The following is a 22,128-nucleotide window of genomic DNA, read 5'->3' on the forward strand; positions in this document are numbered from 1 at the left end:
TGCCTCGTCTTATCTTGACAAATTCTGAGCTTTGGCCGTTGAGTGTGAAACTCGTCGATGGGAGCTAGTAGTTAGCTAGCACCAACTCAGGGCCGCATCCGAAGCTTTCAAGAACCAGTTGCAGATATTGCCAGTCCATGCTGTCGAATGCCCGGCTAGCGTCTAGGGCTGCTATTGCAAATGTTTGTTGTGTTCGCTTTCCAACGTCTATTACATCTATTGCTCTTCTCACATTGTCCTGAGTGTGTCGACCTGTAATGAACCCCGCTTCGTCATCATGTATTATGCGCAGAAGGACTGTCATCAATCTAGTTGTGAGAATTTTAGCATAAAGTTTTGCATTAGTGTTCAGTAATGCGATGGGGCGGTAGCAAGAGCATTCATGGGGATCTTTCCCCGGTTTCAAGGGCAATATGGTCGTAGACCTTCCCATATCGGGCGTCACCTGCCCCTCTCTGATTGCGTTGAAAAGTCTTGTCAACGGGGCCAGCAGTTGGGTGCAGAAGGTTTTGTAATGGCAGTTTCCAAGGCCGTCTGGGCCCGGGGCCTTGTTTGCCGGCAATGCCGAGATGGCGTTGCTGGCCTTCTGTGCTGAGATTGGGGCTCCAAGAATTAACCTGTCCTGTTCTGTGATTTGGGGAAGGGGGATAGATCGGATATAGGAGAGCTGCCGTGCTGGGTCAAGTTTCTCGCTTTGTAAAAGTTCCTCATAGAATTGCATCATTATTTCCATTTTTTCATGCTCTGCTGTGTGTGGATTTCCATGCTTGTCTTTCAGCTGTGCTATATAGTTTCGGGTCTTTCTTCTCTGCAGATTTGCAGCAAGGAATCCATTTGCCTTGCCCGTGTGTATGTAGTAGGTTTGTTTTGTGTTTAGCAGTGATTGGGCCACTCGCTCTGCCAGGTGGTTCTCGAGCTGGGCTCTGATCTTCCTTAGGGACTGTCTTGATTGACGGGTCTTATGCAGGATTTCGGCTTCCCTAACCTCCTTCTCCATTTGGTGGGTCATCAGGGCTCTGTACCTGTAATATGGCGCTGTCTGTGATATGAACTCACCCCTGATCACCGCCTTCCCAGCATCCCAGATTACCCCCCGCTTGTTTCCCCATTATCATTCTCCTTGAAATAATTAGTGATGGAGCTCTCCATATGGGCTCATAATGCTATGTCTTTCAGGAGTAAATCATTTAGTCTCCAGGCTGGCTTTTGCTTGTGCCCTGCCTCGCCCCCACTCCACCCTCACCAACACCGGCGCATGGTCCGAGGGATATTCCACTCCGATTTCCATCTTTGTTATTAGGGGGACCAGAGTACCCGAGACCAGAATCATGTCTTTTCTGGAATAGCCTAGATGGACGGCCGAATAATGAGTGTATTCTGTACTCTCCCCTTGAAAGAACCGCCAGGTTTCTATTACTCACAGTTCCCTAAAGAAGCGACCCAGTGCTTGCCTGTTTTTCTGATCTGCTGCTGTGGGAGGGAGAGTTTTGTCCAACAGCGGGTCCATAACACAATTAAAATCCCCTCCTATAATCAGTTGGCCCTCTGACCAGCTGCCAAGTTTTCCCAATAAGCCCGATATGAACACCTCTTGCCGGTTATTGGGGCATATATGGCAAGGATTGTGTATATGCTACCCTTTATCATCCCGTTGAGCCTGAGGTATCTCCCCTCTCTGTCCCCATGGAGTTGAAGTTTTTTAAAATCGAATGCCCGCCCTATCAAGATGGCTACTCCCCTCTTTTTCCCCCAACTAGATGCAAATTATTGTTGTGGGAAGGCGCGGTGGGCCATCCTCTTCTCATCCTTGGGAAGGAGGTGCGTCTCCTGTAGGATCTCTATTGATGCCTGCGTTGCCCTCGGTCTTTCAAGAATCGCCCGGCGTTCATTGGCGAGTTCAGTCCCTGTGTGTTCAGGGAGACTACCATCGATTCAGCCATTCCTAAGCGGGGGGTGTGTGCCCACTCTTCTGACTAAACCATAAATTACCCTACTGCTTCCCACGTCCATCCCATGCTGCCCATCCCGAACACTGAATCGCTCTATACTTTGAACCCCCGATCCCATCCCCTCTCCCTCCACCTCCCACCCTCCCCGGGCCCCTACCCTTCCCCCCTACCTTACCTCCTCCTTGTGATCCTGTGGCCGGGATTCCAAGGAATCCCCCCCTCCACCAATCTGGGGTGTTTGGTAACTATACGATTCACAAGTTCTGAGTGACCAGAAAGTTCCATGACTCGGATTGGATTGCAAGTTTGGCTTCGCCCGACGTCGCCCAGGCAAGCTGTAGGGTTATATATTAGATTCAGATGTAACTTTACGCTTCAGTTTAACAGTTGTGGTAGGAGTTTGAACTATCGTTGCTGAGCTTCCTGCCGTGATTGGGTGATTTGTGGACCCAACAGTTTTGGTTCTCTCCTGGGCCTGCCTCTTCGTTCTGTGACCATTCCCAGGGATTGGCCCCTATAGTTTGAGTGTTTTGTGCCGGACCGGTGTCCCCGCAGTTCTGATCCTCCTCCAAGTTCAGCAAGGTGAGGCCCTCATCACAGGTGCTAATTCTTCTCAATTTGCTTTCCCAAGTAAACGTTAGGCCAAAAGGGTATGACCAGCTGTAGGATACCTGTTTCTCTCGTAGGGCCTTCGTGACCGGTTGCATGAGTCTCCGCTTGTGGAGGTTTGAGAGCTCCATATCTTGGAACAATTGGATCGGGTGGCTGTTGACCGTCAGGTCGGTTGTGGTCCTGGCTGCTCATAGAATACTTTCTTTCATAGCATAAGAAGTGAGGGCCACCAGCACGTCTCTGTGCCGCGCACCCAGGTCCATCTTCCTGGGCCCCACGTGATGAATCCTATCGAACCAAATTGTTTCAGGCATAATGTCGTGCAGCATGTTGCTAAATGTTTGTTGCCACGTGTCTCTGAGATCCCCCTCCAGTACTGGGTCAGGAAGGCCCTTAACTCTAATGTTAGACCGTCGCAATCTATTTTCAAGATCCTCTGCCTGCAGCTCGAGGTTGTTCGTGGCCGCCGCTATTTGGTCTAGTAAGAGGCTAGTCTGTTTGGTTTCTTCCACAAGGTTGGAGAGACCACTTTCCACCGTATATACCCTGTCTCCCAGTTCGTTTACCTCTTTGCGGACCTCTTGCAGGGAGGCTTTTAGGTCTTCTTTCAGCTGTCCAATTTGGGCCTAAAATGCGTTTGTCATCCTCATCTCCATGCCCTTCAAGCAATTCAGCAGCTCCTCCTTGTCAGTATCCATTGCACCTCGGGATGGGGCAGAGGTTGACTCGGTTAGGTCCTGTGGTGACGGCGGCAGGGCCTGATCCTGTAGCTGCTTTTGGCTCCAGCACTTGGCGAGCTGGTTCTCCTGTCTTTTAGGTGATCCCTTCACTCTCGGGGGTGCGCTTTTGGTCCTGGCGCCTGGCATCTAGGCTGTCCGATCGCCTCCCCCGTACAGATGTCCTGCCTCCAGGGGGCACCCCGGAGCTGGACCCACAATCTCGTGGGTGTCAGTGTGCCGGGCCTGGGTCCCTCTGACCAGCTGCGAGGTTCATACCATGTGCTTCCTGCTGAAGTTTCTTTGGCGGAATGTCTGGATTCTGGGACCTGAACCGTGTCGGGAGCCTTACGCCTCAGGGTCTCGCTCCCGGTGAGCTGCTAATAGCTTTTGGCATATTGTCTGATATGGGGCCGGCGATGGGGGTTAGAGGGACTCAGCACTTCATTTTGCGGGCAACCCAGGGCGACTCGGTGCGTTTCGGTTTGTCCCTTCAGAGGTCTGCTCTCTTGAAAGTGTGATGAGGCCAACGGGTGCTTGTGACCTCCTTTCGTGGTCGGCAACGTTGGCTATGAGCACGTTCGTTTTGCTGGGTGATCCTCGGTGGGACCCTCTGTGCTCTGGCAGTCCCATGTGAGATTAGGGACCGTTCGGGACCGTTCCATATCTTTTTCCATCCCCGGCCCACAGATCCGAAGGGCCTCTGCAGAGCTGACTGGGGGCTGCCTCCGCTGGGTAGGGGTGGTGTCTAGAAGGCTTCCGTTTTAATTAATTCCGATCACTCTGGTTGGGACCCCACCGTCGTGTCCGCTCTGGCCCTGTAGACCTCGCCCCCTCTCGCACCTTGCGACACACGTAAGGACTTTCCTTGCCCCGTTCCTCCTTACCAGCTGCTTGTTTGTGGTCATGCACCCGGTGGGTCCGTCAGCCTCCCTTCTCTCTGCCGGCCTCGTCTCACCTCCGATGGAGCCCTCGAGATGGCAGACAGAGCGTGGGTCTGTCCGCTGTCCCCTACACCAGACGTGCACCTCTGGGGCGGGCCCGGCCACCGAGCCGCCGGCGGGGCCTCTCCTGCTCTTCCCCAGTGGGGGTTGCCGCTGCGGAGACTCTGTCTCCTGTGGGGTGCTTCCCAAGCCCCTTTCACACAGAGCTTCCTTCCGCTGCTAGCCGGCTTTCTGGCACCCCGGTCGGGGCGATGAAGTCCTGCGTTCTCCTCTCTGCACCAGACTGTGCGCGGACAGGCCGGTCTTCTCAGCTCGCTGGGACCCCGCGGCTCCGAGCCCACTCCTGGTACCTCCGCCTCTCTACTCGCTGGGGGATCGCTGGCCGCCCCCAGCACAGTGCATATACCGCTACGCTGGGCTTGCTTCTTCCGCCCTCAATCTGGCTCCCACTGCATGGGTATGACCCCGGCCGCCAGTCCGCTCGCCACCCGCACTTCCACAGTCTTATACTAGTCAGAGCACTAATACAATCCAAACTGGACTACTGCAACGGTCTCCACCTAGGCGCTAACAAGTCCATTCTGCAGATATTGCAAAATAACACTCCCATAGCCACCCTTAACATACCCAGAAGAGAGCACATATCAGCAACTAGAAAACTCTGCAAATGGCTCTCCATACAAGATAAAATCAACTTGAAAACTCTTTGCCTCGCCCACAAAGTACTGAACCACCGAGCCCCACCCTATCGTTCTGATAAATTCACCCTGAGATCATCTGTCCATACCACGAGATCCTCTAACACTTCCTGCCTACTGGTACCAAGATACAACCTCAAAAGAGCAGGCGTCTCCAGCTTCCCAGTCCGGGCCGCCCAACTATGGAAAACACTCCCACAAGACATAAAAACGATCCAAGTATTCGATAAATTCAGAAGCTGCGCCATCACCTGGCTACTTAATAACAACTAACCCTATCTCCTTTCTTAGCCTCCTGCCTACATATGCCCCCTCTTGTTCATGTATGACTGTACTTATGCTTTAACTACCGCACGGATTGAATTTAATGCCATGTATTTTATGTCCTATGTACTATCCTCCATGATCTGTATTAAGTGACCTCTGCATATATGTACTTTCCTGTACAATCTATATTAAGTGACCTCTACACTTTTTAAAATGGCTGTAACATGTATTAAGTGACCTCTGTACCTTTCTAAAGGACTGTAACATGTAACCATTCTCTTATCTACTAGCGCCATTGGGTCAGGCGGGCTATATAAATAAAATAAACAAACAAACAAACAGCAGGCTGCTGGAGCGCCCAGGCTTGAGCGAGGGATCTTGACGCTTCCCCGCTTTTGGGTCGCAATGGATCACAGTTTTCCAGTGTAAGATCGCCTGCAGATCTCACTGTTCCTGGGCCTCAGTCGTGGGTACAAGAGGGAGGACTTCTAGGGACTCCTTCACTGCAATGGGACGGTCACTGCTCGCAACCGGCAGTCTTTCCAACAAGTGGCACTTCAGTGTTTCAGCTCCTTGCGACTACTGCAAATAGCAACACCACAGTTTCTGGCTGTCGAAATGGACCTTCCTTACTTCTGGGGTCCCGCACTCTATTGAGGTGGCTCAGGCTCAGTCAGTCCTGCTACTTGGGAGTCCAGATGAACTTCCTGGAGTTCTTGGCCAACTTAAAAGCAACGCACACAATCTGGTGTTCCTTTCCCAGGCTATACGGTTTCCAGCAGAAACTCTGTGGAAATTCAGCCAGCTCAGAGAAGGATGTACAGGTGGCTTACTTTGGAGTTGATTGATCCCACCAAATCAAGGGGAGAAGTCGTCCTTGCAGGGGCTTCTCTGTCGATACAAATTTGGAGTTTCAGCACAGCAGCAGGGCTTCACCGGGCAAACCAACGGTCCAGGTGTTGCAGCAGGCGTCCTCTTCGGTTCCATCGTCCAGTGGTCGACACTGCCTTCCAAGCCAAAAGCCTTGCCTTTTATTCAGTTCTCTCCCATTCATTCCAGCCTAGCTGTCAGTTACCAAGCACTCATGAATCCCGCCAAAGGCAAAGCGAACAATGGGACCAAACCTGGTTTGGCGTGCAGAATAAATCTCAAGAAGGACCTTTCCACAAAGAAATTGTGAAAAAAGAAGACCGGGCCATTTTGCCAAATATGGCACCCTTGGGTGCTTTACTGCAGCTGCAAACGCAGGCCGCGGTAAATGCACTGCATGGTAGTTAAAAACGAAACCACTCCCAACAGCCATTCATCGAGGAAAGGGTAACATAAAAAATGTTACATGAGAAGCTAGACAAAGGGGATACTAGGTAACCCCTCCAGCACCCTATTGTAAGATAGTGTGTGCTGGGTATAGATAGTTACAATGTAAGTAAAGCCAATTTCAGTTTACTGCTCTGGGAAACAGTAGTTTATTCCAGAGAAGTTATTTAAACCTTGGGAAATCTGGAAGACTTCCCTGTGTCACTGCACTGAAGGTGCTGTGTAAAGATGATGCCTATGGAGTTTGTCAGACTCCAAAAACAAAAGAAACACAGAGTTCAAAATCACATTAAAATACATGAGAGAGTGGGGAAAAAGGGTCTCGCTCTCTCCAGGTTAAAAAAATCAAGTCCTCAAAATCCAGCAAAGTTACTGGGGGTCTCTAAGGTGGAGGGAATTAGCACATTACTGAGAATTCTCCCAAACACCCAGCCTTGCAGAGGTGTATATCTGCCTATCATTAACTAGACAAGGACTGCCATCAGTGATTTCTCCTCAAGAATCAGCAGGCGCAGATGATTCAACCACCACCACAACTTGCTGTGCCCCCCAGAATCTCGTGGACCTGGGGATATCCCATTCTGAGAGGGTGGGTCCTGTAGTGCTGGAACCGAGCCGGTGTTGGTGCTGCTACTTCTGTCGTCCTGACCGAGCTGGCTGCTGGTGCTGAGGCCTTTGTCTTCTCCCGAGTCACCGCTGACCTGCGCTCTGCTGCACTGCTGCTGCATCTTCTGTGCTTTGATCATCGTAGATTGCATGGGAGAGGCCACCCTTTGTAGTGGATCCTGAGGTCTTGGGCCTGTCAACCCCTGGTACCGTGAATTCGAGCCTATCTCTGCAGCCGCTACTTATATACCATCAACACAGCAGCCTTCTATGCGTACACACTTCCCCAGGTGGCTGGTAATTCATCCTTGAGCGTCTGGCGTCTGCTTTCATCCCCCTTTTGTCGGCCCCACCACTGCATTTCTCGATGGGGCTTGAGACCCTGTGCTGCAGCCAGCCCTCTCTACCTTTGGCGATGGAACCTTGGCTGGAAATTCTTCTGCGGGGGTCCCCCCGAATCTCCAGCTGGGTGTCTGGCTTATTCTTGCTACAGAAATCTGCTTGATATGTTCAGTGCATATTGCCTATACAAGCCTTTACCTGGTCTGTCTCTGCATGCAGTCAGTACCTTACACTAGTTCCACCCTCTCCTAGGAATGAAGACTTAATGTATAGCCAAGTTTACCAGTGAGAGTTTGGATTACCTTGAAGGAAAGCCCTGCACATCACTGACAGTTTGTCTTTTTGAATTACACACCTGTGGTATTCTGAAAAACCTCTTACCAGGGAGTCACGCAAATATACATATCTAACTAATAAACTTGTGTGAAGAGCCCATTATTCTATACAATAGATTATTATACTGTCTCTTTGCTGCCCCACCCCCCTCTGAGAGAGGCTCCTTGACTGCCTCGACACATTACCATTGGTGAGCTACAGGACATCCCAAGGGGTACAAGCTTAGCTAGTTCAGGTTCAAGTTTGGGATTTTGGGACTTGAACGCAAGCCTCAGGAGTTAACCCCTGACAAACCCCCAAAACACACATTCTGCGATGTTGCTCAAAAAAGTCTGCATTTATTTTCATGAATTGCAGCTTTATGAACATGTTGCATTGAAATGTTGGGTCACTGCCAAAAGGTTGTCATCTGGTAAAAGTTCTAGGCCTTTGACTGGGATATCAGTTTTGACTCGACTACTGGCTCCCTGGCCTGGTTCCAATGTATTCTTACCACTTCTACCGGATCTTTATACCAGTGGAGCAGCTTCAATCCTCAAGCTGTGAGAGTTCTATCCTAACTGTGAAGGTTGTGTCGGGCCTAGCTCTACCCTCACACGAGCCCTGTAACTTGAGGGTGGTGTTTACTGCGCCTCCATTAACCTTGACAAGGAGCTGGCCTGTACTGCGGCATCGGGTCTCACTGGCGTTTCTTCTTATGTTCATTGTACCGTCTGCACGGGAATCTTTCCTGAACATATCGTGTGATTGTGCTGTTGTGAAATAAGTAAGTTGGCATCGTTTGTATGACCAACTCTTGAAGCATTATGCCACTAGAGCATGTGGTTTGCCCTCTCCTGTTATGGTTGTGCATAGTCCTGAAAGAATGCATTCTATATTTACCCCCATCTCTTGTTGTGAATTCACAGGGAGGCCGATGGCAGCTTGCGTCTCTTGCCCCAGCACAACGTGGACACTGGGATGGGTCTGGAAAGACTTGTGACCGTCCTGCAAGGCAAGCACTCCAACTATGACACAGACCTCTTCACACCATTGATGGACGTTATTCACCAGGTAAGATTTGACTAAGGGTAAGGGTGGTGAGCTGTACCCTTGCTTGTGTGCACCAAACCCCATCAGATGGGTTCTTACCCTCATACAGAGGAAACTAGCTCTCGACGAGAGATTGGCGATTCTTTCCAAACCTAAATAATTGAGCTGGTATGAAAAGACTCCATGTCTTCATGACATGCTTCATGTTATTCTGCTTCCCTAGGGTTCCAAAGCTCCACTGTACCGGGGACGTATGGGCAGCGCAGATGCCGGGAATGTGGACATGGCCTATCGCGTGGTGGCAGATCATATTCGGACACTTTCAGTGTGCATCGCCGACGGGGTGTATCCAGGGATGTCTGGTGCAGAGTGAGTACAGATTACGGAGGAACCAAGTGTAGAGAGGAGCTCCAATGCTTCAGTGATGTAGCACTCCAGAGAATCACAAATCAATTCAAGGCAGTATAATAGCTACCGTTAGCTATAGTATGTTGGAAATTTATTGAGTGGGAACCCTTGAAGCCCCCCACGCCCCTTTCTGTTTCTATGTTACCAAAGGGGGGAAGGTAGCTTGCCCAATTGGTTTGGGACAGTTGAGGTGTCTGCAAACACTTTCACAGGATTTTTACAAGACATTTGTAACTGTGCACTCTCCAATAATGTCTCCCTATTTCATGATACTGGAGCTGCTCTAAAACAAATGCACTCTGTGCTAGCGATTGGCCAGTGATAGTAGACTCTTGGCACGTAGGAAATGTGTGCTGTGTGTTACTGTGGAAATAGTAGTAGTAAAAATAAGAACAGCAACAATAAACAACATAATTACAAATTAACACATGTAAAAAAAAGATTCCAACATCATTAAAACCATGAAACATTCTGGAAATAAAAAACATTTCAAGCAGATTTCAATAAACATTTTCTCATAGGTAATTAATTCTTTAAAAATGATAAGAGCCAGCCCTGTGGGGGCGAGCGACTTTTTATAGCTGGCCAGTAAGGGTTACATTTATAATCCCTGTACTGGAGGACTACATATCATGGCACTTCTGAGTCTGGGCTCATGCTAGGCCGTTATTCCAGGAACACCCTAGCCAAGCGGAAGCTCTCCCAGTGCCTGGTTTTGATGGTATGGCTGGCAAAAAGCTACACCTTATTTGCTTTTTCTGCCCGTTTATGGACACAAAGGAAAGTAGTTTAATAGATTTCTTCATCAGCAGGCAACTGCCCCGCCAATGGGAGAGGTGTCGCTTGCTGGTTAGGTGCTTGCAATGGTGTTTTAGCTGCTGGTCTCTTGCCACACGGATACTGTACTGCAAGTTGCCTGCCTGCTCAGGCAACACTGCTGCAAGTACAGTTCTGGCTGTAAGAACATGCCATCCATACTTGGGGTGCTAAGAGTAGGCACAGAGTAGCCTTGGATCCAGACAGCCTATTCACATATTGGCCGGATTTAGTCTTTGCTATTTTTGCTGCAGTCTTCATGGGCACCGAGTAGCCTTTGATCCAGACGGCCTATTCACATATTGGCCAGATTTAGTCTTTGCTATTTTTGCTGCAGTCTTCATGGGCACCGAGTAGCCTTTGATCCAGACAGCCTATCCGCAAATTGACCAGATTGGGTCTTTGCTATTTTTGCTGCAGTCTTCATGGGCACCGAGTAGCCTTTGATCCAGACAGCCTATTCACATATTGGCCAGATTTAGTCTTTGCTATTTTTGCTGCAGTCTTCATTGGAACCGAGTAGCCTTTGATCCAGACAGCCTATCTGCATATTGGCCTGATTTAGTCTTTGCTATTTTTGCTGCCGTCTTCATGGGCTCCGAGTAGCCTTTGATCCAGACAGCCTATCCGCATATTGGCCAGATTTGGTCTTTGCTGTTTTTGCTGCAGTCTTCATGGGCACAGAGGAGCCTTGGATCCAGACAGCCTATTCACATATTAGCCAAATTTCGTTTCTGCTGTTTTTGCTGCAGTCTTCATGGGCACAGAGGAGCCTTGGATCCAGACAGCCTATTCACATACTGGCCAGATTTAGTCTTTGCTATTTTTGCTGCAGTCTTCATGGGCACCGAGGAGCCCTGGATCCAGACCGCCTATTCACATACTGGCCAGATTTGGTCTCTGCTGTTTTTGTTGCAGTCTTCATGGGCACCGAGCAGCCCTGGATCCAGACCGCCTATTCACATACTGGCCAGATTTGGTCTCTGCTATTTTTGCTTCAGTCTTCATGGGCACAGAGGAGCCTTGGATCCAGACCGCCTATTCACATACTGGCCAGATTTAGTCTTTGCTATTTTTGCTGCAGTCTTCATGGGCACCGAGTAGCCTTTGATCCAGACAGCCTATCCGCAAATTGACCAGATTGGGTCTTTGCTATTTTTGCTGCAGTCTTCATGGGCACCGAGTAGCCTTTGATCCAGACAGCCTATTCACATATTGGCCAGATTTAGTCTTTGCTATTTTTGCTGCAGTCTTCATTGGAACCGAGTAGCCTTTGATCCAGACAGCCTATCTGCATATTGGCCTGATTTAGTCTTTGCTATTTTTGCTGCCGTCTTCATGGGCTCCGAGTAGCCTTTGATCCAGACAGCCTATCCGCATATTGGCCAGATTTGGTCTTTGCTGTTTTTGCTGCAGTCTTCATGGGCACAGAGGAGCCTTGGATCCAGACAGCCTATTCACATATTAGCCAAATTTCGTTTCTGCTGTTTTTGCTGCAGTCTTCATGGGCACAGAGGAGCCTTGGATCCAGACAGCCTATTCACATACTGGCCAGATTTAGTCTTTGCTATTTTTGCTGCAGTCTTCATGGGCACCGAGGAGCCCTGGATCCACACAGCCTATTCACATACTGGCCAGATTTGGTCTCTGCTGTTTTTGTTGCAGTCTTCATGGGCACCGAGGAGCCCTGGATCCAGACCGCCTATTCACATACTGGCCAGATTTGGTCTCTGCTGTTTTTGTTGCAGTCTTCATGGGCACCGAGGAGCCCTGGATCCAGACCGCCTATTCACATACTGGCCAGATTTGGTCTCTGCTGTTTTTGCTGCAGTCTTCATGGGCACAGAGGAGCCTTGGATCCAGACCGCCTATTCACATACTGGCCAGATTTGGTCTCTGCTGTTTTTGTTGCAGTCTTCATGGGCACCGAGGAGCCCTGGATCCAGACCGCCTATTCACATACTGGCCAGATTTGGTCTCTGCTATTTTTGCTTCAGTCTTCATGGGCACAGAGGAGCCTTGGATCCAGACCGCCTATTCACATACTGGCCAGATTTGGTCTCTGGTGTTTTTGCTGAAGTCTTCCTGGGCACAGAGGAGCCCTGGATCCAGACCGTCTATTCACATACTGGCCAGATTTGGACCCTGCTGTTTTTGCGGCAGTCTTCATGGGCACAGAGTAGCCTTGGATCCAGACAGTCTGTTCACATATTGCCCAGAGTTGGTCTTTGCTGTTTTTGCTGCACTCTTCGTGGGCACAGAGGAGCCTTGGATCCAGACCGCCTATTCACATGTTGGCAGATTTGGTCTCTGGTGTTTCTGCTGCAGTCTTCCTGGGCACAGAGGAGCCTTGGATCCACACAGCCTATTCACATACTGGCCAGATTTGGACCCTGCTGTTTTTGCGGCAGTTTTCATGGGCACAGAGTAGCCTTGGATCCAGACAGTCTGTTCACATATTGCCCAGAGTTGGTCTTTGCTGTTTTTGCTGCACTCTTCGTGGGCACAGAGGAGCCTTGGATCCACACAGCCTATTCGCATGTTGGCAGATTTGGTCTCTGGTGTTTCTGCTGCAGTCTTCCTGGGCACAGAGGAGCCTTGGATCCACACAGCCTATTCACATATTGGCCAGATTTGGTCCCTGCTGTTTTTGGTGAAGCACAACTGAAAAGGGTGTTGGGTGTATACTCTACATTCCCGCTAATCCCTTTGAGGATGTTTTATTGTGCAAAGGTGGCCACATCCCTACTTTATGGTTTAGAGACTAACCTTTATCACATGGGGCAATTCCTGAACATCTAATTCAATAGTATGACATGAACTGGGCCACACTTCCAGGCGCGGACTGGCCTATAGGGCAATAGGGTAATGCCGAAACCAGAAATGCCAAATGGTAGTGTGGTCCAGCTGTTTTGGTCAAAGCTGGCCACTTTTTTTGGCCAATGTGGGCCAGTTTGATGAGATACTTTACAATGCGGCTAGTAGTTTTGAGCAGTGCTGCTGAATAAATATTCTTTAACTTGCACAGTTTGCATTACATTTTATCAAAAACCTAGCCCCTTGGGTACTATTCAAACGTTCTGTCACAAAAGGAATGAACTTCCTTTTGCAACTGTGGGCCACGTTTTCATTGGTGCGCGAGAGAATGTTATGGCCCAGTCCGATCCTGCTCACTGGCATTGTGGAAGAGGCCTGGCCTGGTGGCTAAAATCTTGGAGCACGGGCTGACATCCCTCTATGATATTAACATTAAATTAGAACAAGGGAGTAGGGTAGCTTGGCTCCAAGAGTTTGTGAATCAATTCAAAAATTGTGTTGGACGTCATTGTATGTATTTGCGTCTAAAGGGTGAATAGGTTTGGGGTGTCCTTAGATGGGGTGGTAGGGAGTTCCAGTGATGGGCTGCTTTCACTTGGAAGCTGTTGCCCCCCATTTTGGTGCGATTGAACCTGGGAACTGTGAGTAGGTTGGCGTTGGAGGTTCTAGTAGGTCTGTTGGACCAGTGTTTACTTATTATATTGACTAAGTAGCGGGGGGCAGGGTTGTTGAGGCATTTGTGTGTTAGTGAGGCTACTTTGAGCAGGATTTTATCTGTGGTGTTGAGCCAGTTATGGGCTCTCCTAATGTTAGAGATGTGTTCTTTCTTGGGGATGCTAAGCGCTGCTCTGAGAGCGTTGTTTTGTAGTGTCTGTATTTTGTTGGTAACCTGTTTGCTGGCTCCTACGTAAAGGGCATTACAATAGTCCAGTTTGATAATATAAGGGCTCTGGCTAATGTAATGCAGCTCTGGGTGTATAAGAAAGGTTTGGCTGCTCTTATAAGCCTACATGTGTAGGCCGTGGATGATGCCATGGAGCTAACCTGTTTATGGAAGGAGAGGGAGGATCGATGTATATTCCTAAGGTTTTCACTTCCTTAGCTACTTTAATCAGGTTCCCGTCTATTATGAAGCTGGTGTAGTTGTGGTCCAATTTGGTTAGATATGCGGTGGAGCCAAGTATGATGAGTTCAGTCTTGTCATCATTCAGGCATAGACTGTGTGATGCCATCCATGCCTGGATGATGAGGTACACCCTGTTAACCAAGGCCAAATCATGGTTGTAATTTCCCGTCAATGGGATGAGGATCTGGGTATCATCAGCATAATTAGTGTAGGTGATACCCAGACCGTCTAGATCATCAAACAGGGGCTTCATGAACACGTTGTATAGTGTAGGGGAGACGCAAGAACCCTGGGGGACTCCGCATGTGATGGGGATGGGGTCGGTGGCAGCTGTGGTGGAGAAGACATGCATGGATCTGTTGCTGAGGAATGACTCGATCCAGCCGATGGCTTCTTGGGAAAGAAAGAATTGAGGGCAATGTCTCTGTATTGGCCACTTACCCGATAAAACCAAGTTTGTTATATGGCCATGACTGGTGCACTAAGGTTGCTGCGTTGCATGCCTGCTCCCTCTATTCTGATTATGCAAAAGTTATTAGGAAAAGGGGAGTTTTGCCCCGATATCTGGTATTGTTCCCTTTCCAGGAATTGAGACGTCTGTATCTAAAATTTAAACTCAACCTGTTCCCCACTTTTCAATGTGAGTGCCCTAGACCTGGCATTCGGATTGACCTCAGAATCAAAAATGGAAACTTTTAAACACCTAGTAACATATTGTTCTTACTGTCATGCAGAGCGAATCTTGCAATTTACTGGTTGTACATATCTGAATTTGGATGATGCGGGCGAAACCTTGTGGAATAGACTTTTAAGTGGTGATAATGTTTCACTAAAAAAAAAGATGTTTCCTTTAGCCTTGTACATAATACTCTTTTATATGTTGTAGAGTTAGGGAGTTTCCTGGGACCGTTGTATGTGATTAATTTATTTTGTGATTGTTATGTTATTGTATTTTTGACCGAAACATAAATGGAGTTTGAAAATTATTTTTAATAACCCACGACCCATTAAATACAAAAGAAGGAGACCAGACATGATGTACCAACTGGGCTTAAAGGAAATGGGCAATTAAGTGTGCACAAGCTCATTTAATAGCTGATAATCATGTAAACTGGTAATAATGTGCTGAATGGTTTTACTGGAAACCCGCTAACTAAGCATATAGTAAAGTCGTATGCTAGATTTGATAAAACATATATTATTTTGAAAATGGGAAAGAATAGTATTTATTCGTCAAAATATTTGGTGCCTTTGTTTCTTTTTTACTAGTGTGAGATCAGTCTGTGTGAGATGCAAATGTGAGGTCTTCCCATGTGCGAGACAATTCAATATGTCCTGTTTTCCTACAAGGTTGGCCCTTTGCTGTCTGCGGCATACGGTCTGTGTGTGACATCAGTGGGTCTTTTTCCTAGTTGCGACATCTGTCGCGTGTGATATCAGCCTGTATATGACATCTTCTCAGGCTTGCTCTTTGTTCTTGTGTGATATCAGCAGGCTTATCGCATATTTACATATGTGACAACTACCTTTATGTGATGTGGTCCTGGATGTGTACACTTGTTGGACAGGGTATGATATTTTACTATGCGTAACATGTTCTCATTGTAAGGCCTGCTTGCGTGTGATAGCAGCATGGGTGTCGGAACTTTATGTGGGAGATGAGTCCCGGTATGATCCCTGCCTGTGTGTGATTATGGTCTGCATGCGGCATCTGTCTGTGTGACAGTATGTGTGTAAGGTCTTCTGTGTATTATAAACTGGTGTGTGACATGGACCTGTGTGGAACATCACTGTGCCAGCCTTGATGTAATATTCCATGACTGGGACTCTTCCCATCTTATTTGCAGGCTGGTGCTGCGCCGGATCCTCCGCAGGGCTGTTCGGTTTTGCTCTGAGGTTCTCCAGGCTCCTCCCGGTTTCTTGGCCGGCCTAGTCCCCACAGTGGTGGATATTCTGGTAGGTTTTGTGCCCCGGGGCATGTGATTGTAGGTTAAAGGCTCGAGGACTATCCCAGGGCATCAGAAAACTGTCCACTTTCACTGGCATGAACTGTCCCCTAAGCGTCACTGGCTCCATGTTGGGACTGATTTTCTGTACTCTGGCCTGGTGGACAGATCTATAGCAGGGCAACCTAGTTTAGTGACAGGGATAACTCTGGGCGCTGTAGGCAAACCAGTTCAAGGTAGCAAAGCGAGTGGTCCAGGCTAAGTCCCAAGAGGTGGTGAGCCTGGAAGGGGTCCTCAATGAGTACACACAGTGAAAGTCAAGGAACACATTTAGACAAACAGTTATACGTATTTATTTATGGCCAAATAACACTGTGACAACGACTACTAGCATGTAATATTATCACACAATACTAAATAATAGATGCATATATGCATTCACTGGAGAAGGGCAAAATACATAACAAACTTCTACAAAGGAAGGTGAGTTTTACTATGCAGCACTACAGGTCCACAGAGATACAACACTAACTTTCAAAGTCCATCCCTAAGATCTATGGGGTTTTGTGCCCAAAAGTTCACCAAAGATCCTCACAATTTTGTGAGACAGAACAAAGTTACTGGAGGACTTCTGGGATCCAATGAAGAGATCCAAAGGGTAGAGGACAAGTTATCCTAGCTATTGAGTCCCCCACTTTCCGAATGCTTTCGTGAACAAGCAATGGCGAAGCCAAACTGTTATAAAAGCTTATAAAAGTTACCAAACTTTTAAAAGGGAATTAGGGGTTCAGGTAAGTATGGTTACAACTCACCCCCCATACTCTGATGCTTCTTAGGAGTTTGCAGCCCTTCAGAAGAGGAGCCAAGGTCATTTTTCACATCTTCACCTATGGTTCTTGATGCCCAGGAGTTGCAGGTTCGAGCACCTCTCTGGTCGGTAACAAATGCTGCTGCAAGGTCGTCTGGATGGAGAATGTAGAAAAACTCAATGCAGGACCCCTCTCAGCACTGGACTGGATGCAGAAAAGCTGTTTTGGATGACGGCCATCAAGGCACAGCAACACATGGGAACACACTTGTCACTGTCAGACTCCTCCTGGTATCTTGGGTTCCCTTGATGCTGGAACCATGAAATCTGGCAGAGATGAGTCCTGTAGCACGAGCTGTCTATCCCCCAAAGTTCCAGGCATCAACGTGGAACAGCGACATCTGCAGCATGGTAGGCCATTCTGTGAGTTTGGCAGCCACTGGGTGATCCAGGGGCACTTTACAGGGCTCTTCTTCACAGGACTCCGAGCTGAGCTGATGTCGAGAATGTGTGTTCCCTCCTCTCCAAGGGTCGCAGCTCCTTCGCAGGACTGCTGAAGATCACCTACAAGACAGGGTTTTCCAGGACAGCAGCAGAAGTTGGTCACCAGGCCTTCTTCCAATGCGTCCACGGTCTTCTTTCAAGTCTTGCAGCTGGACAGGATACTAGGCCCCTTCAGGTTTTCTTCTAGGACATCTCTGAAATGGGTGGAGGGGTCCTCTTCTTATCCAAAAGGCAGGTAGGAGTCAAAACTCCTACTAGCCAAACAAAGATCTGGTACACACGCACGCACGCACGCACACACACACACACCAGCAGTGGTGCAATCAGGACTACTGGTGGCACAGCTCATGCATACCACTCAGTAAGATTGAAACCAGTTTGTGGATTGGGGCGGACAGTCCCAACCCACTTCCAGCAGCAAGTACACATGGGCCTGCAGAAGCCGTCGAAAAGCCTCGGTTTTCCCGGGCACTGGAATTTGAGTTAGAGAAAAGATGGCCAAGGGACAAACGAAAAACCATGTGGCACGGCCATGTTTGCACACTAGCCACAGTAGGTAGGCAAATGCAGAAAGCTTAAAGTAAAATACACCAAAAAGTAGCAAAAAGTAATTGCTGCCACCAGCTTGACCCTTCGGCACAACTAACAATCCTCCGAGTGTTATTCTAGGGCAAAACAAAAAGTGTACTCCATTGTACTGCATTGTGCGATGCATTGTACAATGATAAAAAGTGACCTAAAGTGATAACATGTTACCAAAAGTGTCAACAAAGTGACAAGACAAATCAATGACAATGTTTCCCAGTACGGACAGTCTGAAGGACATGTCAGTTTCCCATGACAGAGGAGCAAAAGCCAGTGCAGCGAAGCTGGAGACTTCACTGCACTGCAAAAAGAGCAGGTCAGATTAAAAATAAAATCAAAAAGATTGGGGTTCCATAAGAATGGAGGCAAAGGTGATGTAAAGAGAAATCTTTCCCAACACTCTGGAATAGGGCACATATCACATTGTTTTGATTCCCGCTGAGCCACCAAGACACACATCCCAAGCGTCCCACGCTCCTATTATAGTAAGGCCAAGAGGATCTAGTCTTACACTCCAGGTGCCATGGGAACCAGTGTTGACACTGGGCTTGGGGGTGAGAGGCCGTTAGAACTGCATTTCGAGTTGAGGCTGTAGTCTGGGCACTATTTCAGCACATGTTGGCATGGTTTTACACATGGCGCTCATGCCAGTTACACAGTTGCATCTCATTGGCATGCAGATTATAAATGAATGGTATATGTTGACATGGAAAAAAGTATCCTAAATGGGTCAGCATCTTAGCCTAATGACTGACGGACATCAGTAACGCCAGTGAAACTATCACCAAAAGACATGCCACCGCCTCGCAAGCTTAGATGAAAAGAAGGGGCATCTGTTATGGACCACCAGCGGGGGCCGGGGGTGGAGGCTTTATTGGGGATGTTTTTTTTCTTTCTTTCAAAGGCTTGAAAAGGTGTCTACAACCTTTTGCTCTACAGATATTTTGCACTACAACTCCCATTAGCCCTAACCAGCATGGTCAATAGTAAGGAATCATAGGAGTTGTAGTCCGAAACAGCGAGGAACAGATTGCATACCCCTTTAATTTCTACCAACCTTTGCAAACGCTGACTATCTCTTCTACTCTCTTCCCAGGGAGAGGCCTACCCGGAGCTGAGGCGAGATGCGAACCAGGTATGAGAGCCAATCACAAATCAGCTCATAGCCCAATCCGCGTCATTCCCATCACCCAGGGATCCCTGGCAACTTCATCTGCGGAATCCTGTTTCCAAGCCTGGACGTCCCTTTCTCCTATTGCTTACATTTAAGGCAGCAAAGAGGTATTATTTAATGGGGGGCTCGTCATGCCCATGGGCCATTGGTAACCTGAGAAGAAGCCCTGCAAGTCCCACTGCTGCTGGCAGCAAGTGTGAGTCCATACCCAAGCCTTAAAGAAGCTAGAGTCATATTTCTGCTTCACTGCAGATATGAGGCTTGACTCGGAGCTTCACACGATGTATCTACATGTGTGACTACCAGGTTGTCCTTTAAATGGACCAGACAATCAGCAGAGGGCTATGATTTCTCGGTGGTGCAGCCGGATGGATTTATTTGCACCTGGCAAGCAGTGGTCCTCAGTGGAGGTGGTTGTGAGTGCAGCATGAGGTACCAAAATGTGCCGCACACACAGAGTATTGTAGTATTGTGCACTCTGACATGCAGCACATGTTAAATAGGGTGCTGGGTTACGGAGGAAGGACAGAAAGCTGTGGGCCCGCATTGAAGAACATACTGTAAAGTTAGCTGTCATTGGTGCCTTGGGGATGTGTGTGGGCCCGCATTGAATAACATACTGTAAAATTAGCTGTCATTGGTGCCTTTGGGATGTGTGTGGGCCCGCTTGAATAACATACTGTAAAGTCAGCTGTCATTGGTGCCTTGGGGATGTGTGTGGGCCCGCATTGAAGAACATACTGTAAAGTTAGCTGTCATTGGTGCATTGGGGATGTGTGTGGACCCGCATTGGAGAACATACTGTAAAGCTAGCTGTCATTGGTGCCTTGGGGCTGTGTGTGGGCCCGCATTGGAGAACACACTCTTAAATTAGCTGTCATTGGTTCCTTGGGGATGTGTTTGGGCCCGCATTGAAGAACACACGGTAAAGTTAGCTGTCATTGGTGTCTTGGGGATTTGTGTGGGCCCGCATTGGAGAACATACTGTAAAGTTAACTGTCATTGGGGCCTTGGGGATGTGTGTGGGCCCACATTGGAGAACATAATGTAAAGCTAGCTGTCACTGGTGCCTTGGTGATGTGCGTGGGCCCGCATTGGTGAACATACTGTAAAGTTAGCTGTCATTGGTGCCTTGAGGTTGTGCATTGGAGAACACACTGTAAAGTTAGCTGTCATTGGTGCCTTGGGGATGTGTGTGGGCCAGCATTGGAGAACATACTGTAAAGTTAGCTGTCATTGGTGCTTTGGGGATGTGTGTGGGCCCGCTTTGGAGAACATACTGTAAAGTTAGCTGTCATTGGTGCCTTAAATGAACCAGTAGACCATACTTTGTCGACCACCTCATGGCTCCTAGTGCTCTTTCTGTGATCCAGACGCTGGAACTTTACAGTCCTCATCCCTGGAGTTCACTCAACTTAGAACCTGAGATTCTCTCAAGCCACAATGGGAAGCTGCGCTGCAGGGCTCGTCCTTCGAGGGGATTGGGTCCTCCGATGTATTCCATATCTATGACAGGTAATGTCCACAGCTGTGCTGCTTCGGAAAATCTTTGGCGTCTGCGTCCTGCGTCGATGACGTTGATGCGCCGTCCCCGAGCACCTCCTCCGACGGCTGACGTCACCCGATGTGATAAGGAGGACGTACGACGCCCATAGCCTCAGTTCCGTTTTTTCCGCGAACGTGTTCGCTTCGTGAATCTCGGTACGCCTCGACTCGTTGGAGTTGCTGTTTTCTTTCTCGGTTCGTTTAACCTGTTCGGTTGGTGTGAAGACCTGTTCGTGGCGATGTCTTTCTCATCTTCGACCCCGCGTCCGGGCTTCAAGAACTGCGGGGACTGTGGGTCCAAGATGTCGGTTACGGACTCGCACAACGCCTGCCTCTGGTGCCTCGGGGAGGCCCACGATACGGACGACTGTGTCGACTGCCAGTCGCTCACTGCGAAGGCCTTGCGGGAACGCAAGAAGAAACTGTCAGTAGGTCAGGTGTCTAAGCCCCGGAAGTCGAGGTCTGCGGGGCTTTCGACCGATGACTCGAGGGGTGACTCTACGCGTCGTCGTCGGAAGTCCGGTGGGTCTCCTTCCAGGAGTCGGTCTCGCCACTCCTCCGCCTCTTCTAGGCATTCCAGGAAGCGCCGGCATAGGTCGCCTTCCCCGTCCTTTTCCGAGGACTCCGCCCGTCGGCGGGTCGCTTATCCCTCCATGCAAGCGACACCGGAGGAATGGGCTTCCTTCAGGAAAGCAGATGCTAGCGATTCTGGAATCGCAGGGCACCGGTCCGTCTGCGCCTCCCAGTGGGGTCGGTAGGCACCGGTGGAGAGACACCGCCCGTACGCCTTCGGGCTCGGGTGGTCGGCACGGCTCGCGGGAGAGGTCCCACTCGGTCAAGGGTAGCAGTTCTCGCCATGCCCGCTCCAGGTCCCGGTCCTCGATGCGCTTGAGAACGCGTGATCCTGTGCCGTCTTCGAAGAAGATGTCGACGCCTGTGGCGCCGAGGTCGTCGACGATTTCTCTCAAGGTTCCGTCTTCGAGGGGGTCATCGACGCCGTCAGCGCCCAGGTTGTCGAGAGACACGCTCGGAGCTCCGGCTTCGAGGACTGTGTCGACGCCGCAGATGCTGGAGGCGTTGCAGCTGACGTCGACGCCCATTCGCTCGACGTCGACGCCTTTTCTGTCGACGCCGGTGCCTTATGTCTCGGGTTACCGAGTACTTGGGTTGGTCAGCTCCCCCAGGGGAGTTCGTTCGAGATGATCTCACGGACATCCTTGATCTCTGTCCACCCACTGACCCGGTTTTGCCTTTTCATATGGCTTTGCAGAGAAGGGTGGCGGCGGCTTGGACTGCTCCGGAGAGTCTCCCGGCAGTGGGCAAGTCTTTGTCGTGAAAATACCGTCCAGCCAGTAGCGACCCCTGCTACTTGTCTAGGCACCCCACCCCGGAGAGTTTGGTGGTGCAGGCGGCTACGGCCCCGGCAAAGTAGGCGTCGTATCCTACCATCCCTCCGGATAGGGACGACAAACATTTTTACGGCTGGGCGAAGAAACTGTTTTCTTCTGGGGGTCGGCCCTTCAGGCGGCCAACTCCATATGTGCCTTGTCTCGTTTTACACACACTCTGTGGAACTGTGT

The 22,128-nt window shown here is 49.3% G+C and overlaps 1 protein-coding gene across 1 annotated transcript in view; it reads left to right on the forward strand.

Annotated features, from left to right (window-relative positions):
• Positions 1–22,128, forward strand: part of AARS2 (alanyl-tRNA synthetase 2, mitochondrial) — a 413,869-nt gene that overhangs the window by 85,285 nt on the left and 306,456 nt on the right. Inside the window, exons 5-8 of the mRNA XM_069608864.1 lie at positions 8,696–8,840; positions 9,043–9,188; positions 15,834–15,942; positions 18,926–18,964. Coding sequence (XP_069464965.1) covers positions 8,696–8,840; positions 9,043–9,188; positions 15,834–15,942; positions 18,926–18,964 — 439 coding nt within the window. The remainder of the gene's footprint in view (positions 1–8,695; positions 8,841–9,042; positions 9,189–15,833; positions 15,943–18,925; positions 18,965–22,128) is intronic.

This window comes from Ambystoma mexicanum, chromosome 4q (genome assembly GCF_040938575.1).
Source record: "Ambystoma mexicanum isolate Mex_15411 chromosome 4q, UKY_AmexF1_1, whole genome shotgun sequence".
NCBI lineage: Eukaryota > Metazoa > Chordata > Amphibia > Caudata > Ambystomatidae > Ambystoma > Ambystoma mexicanum.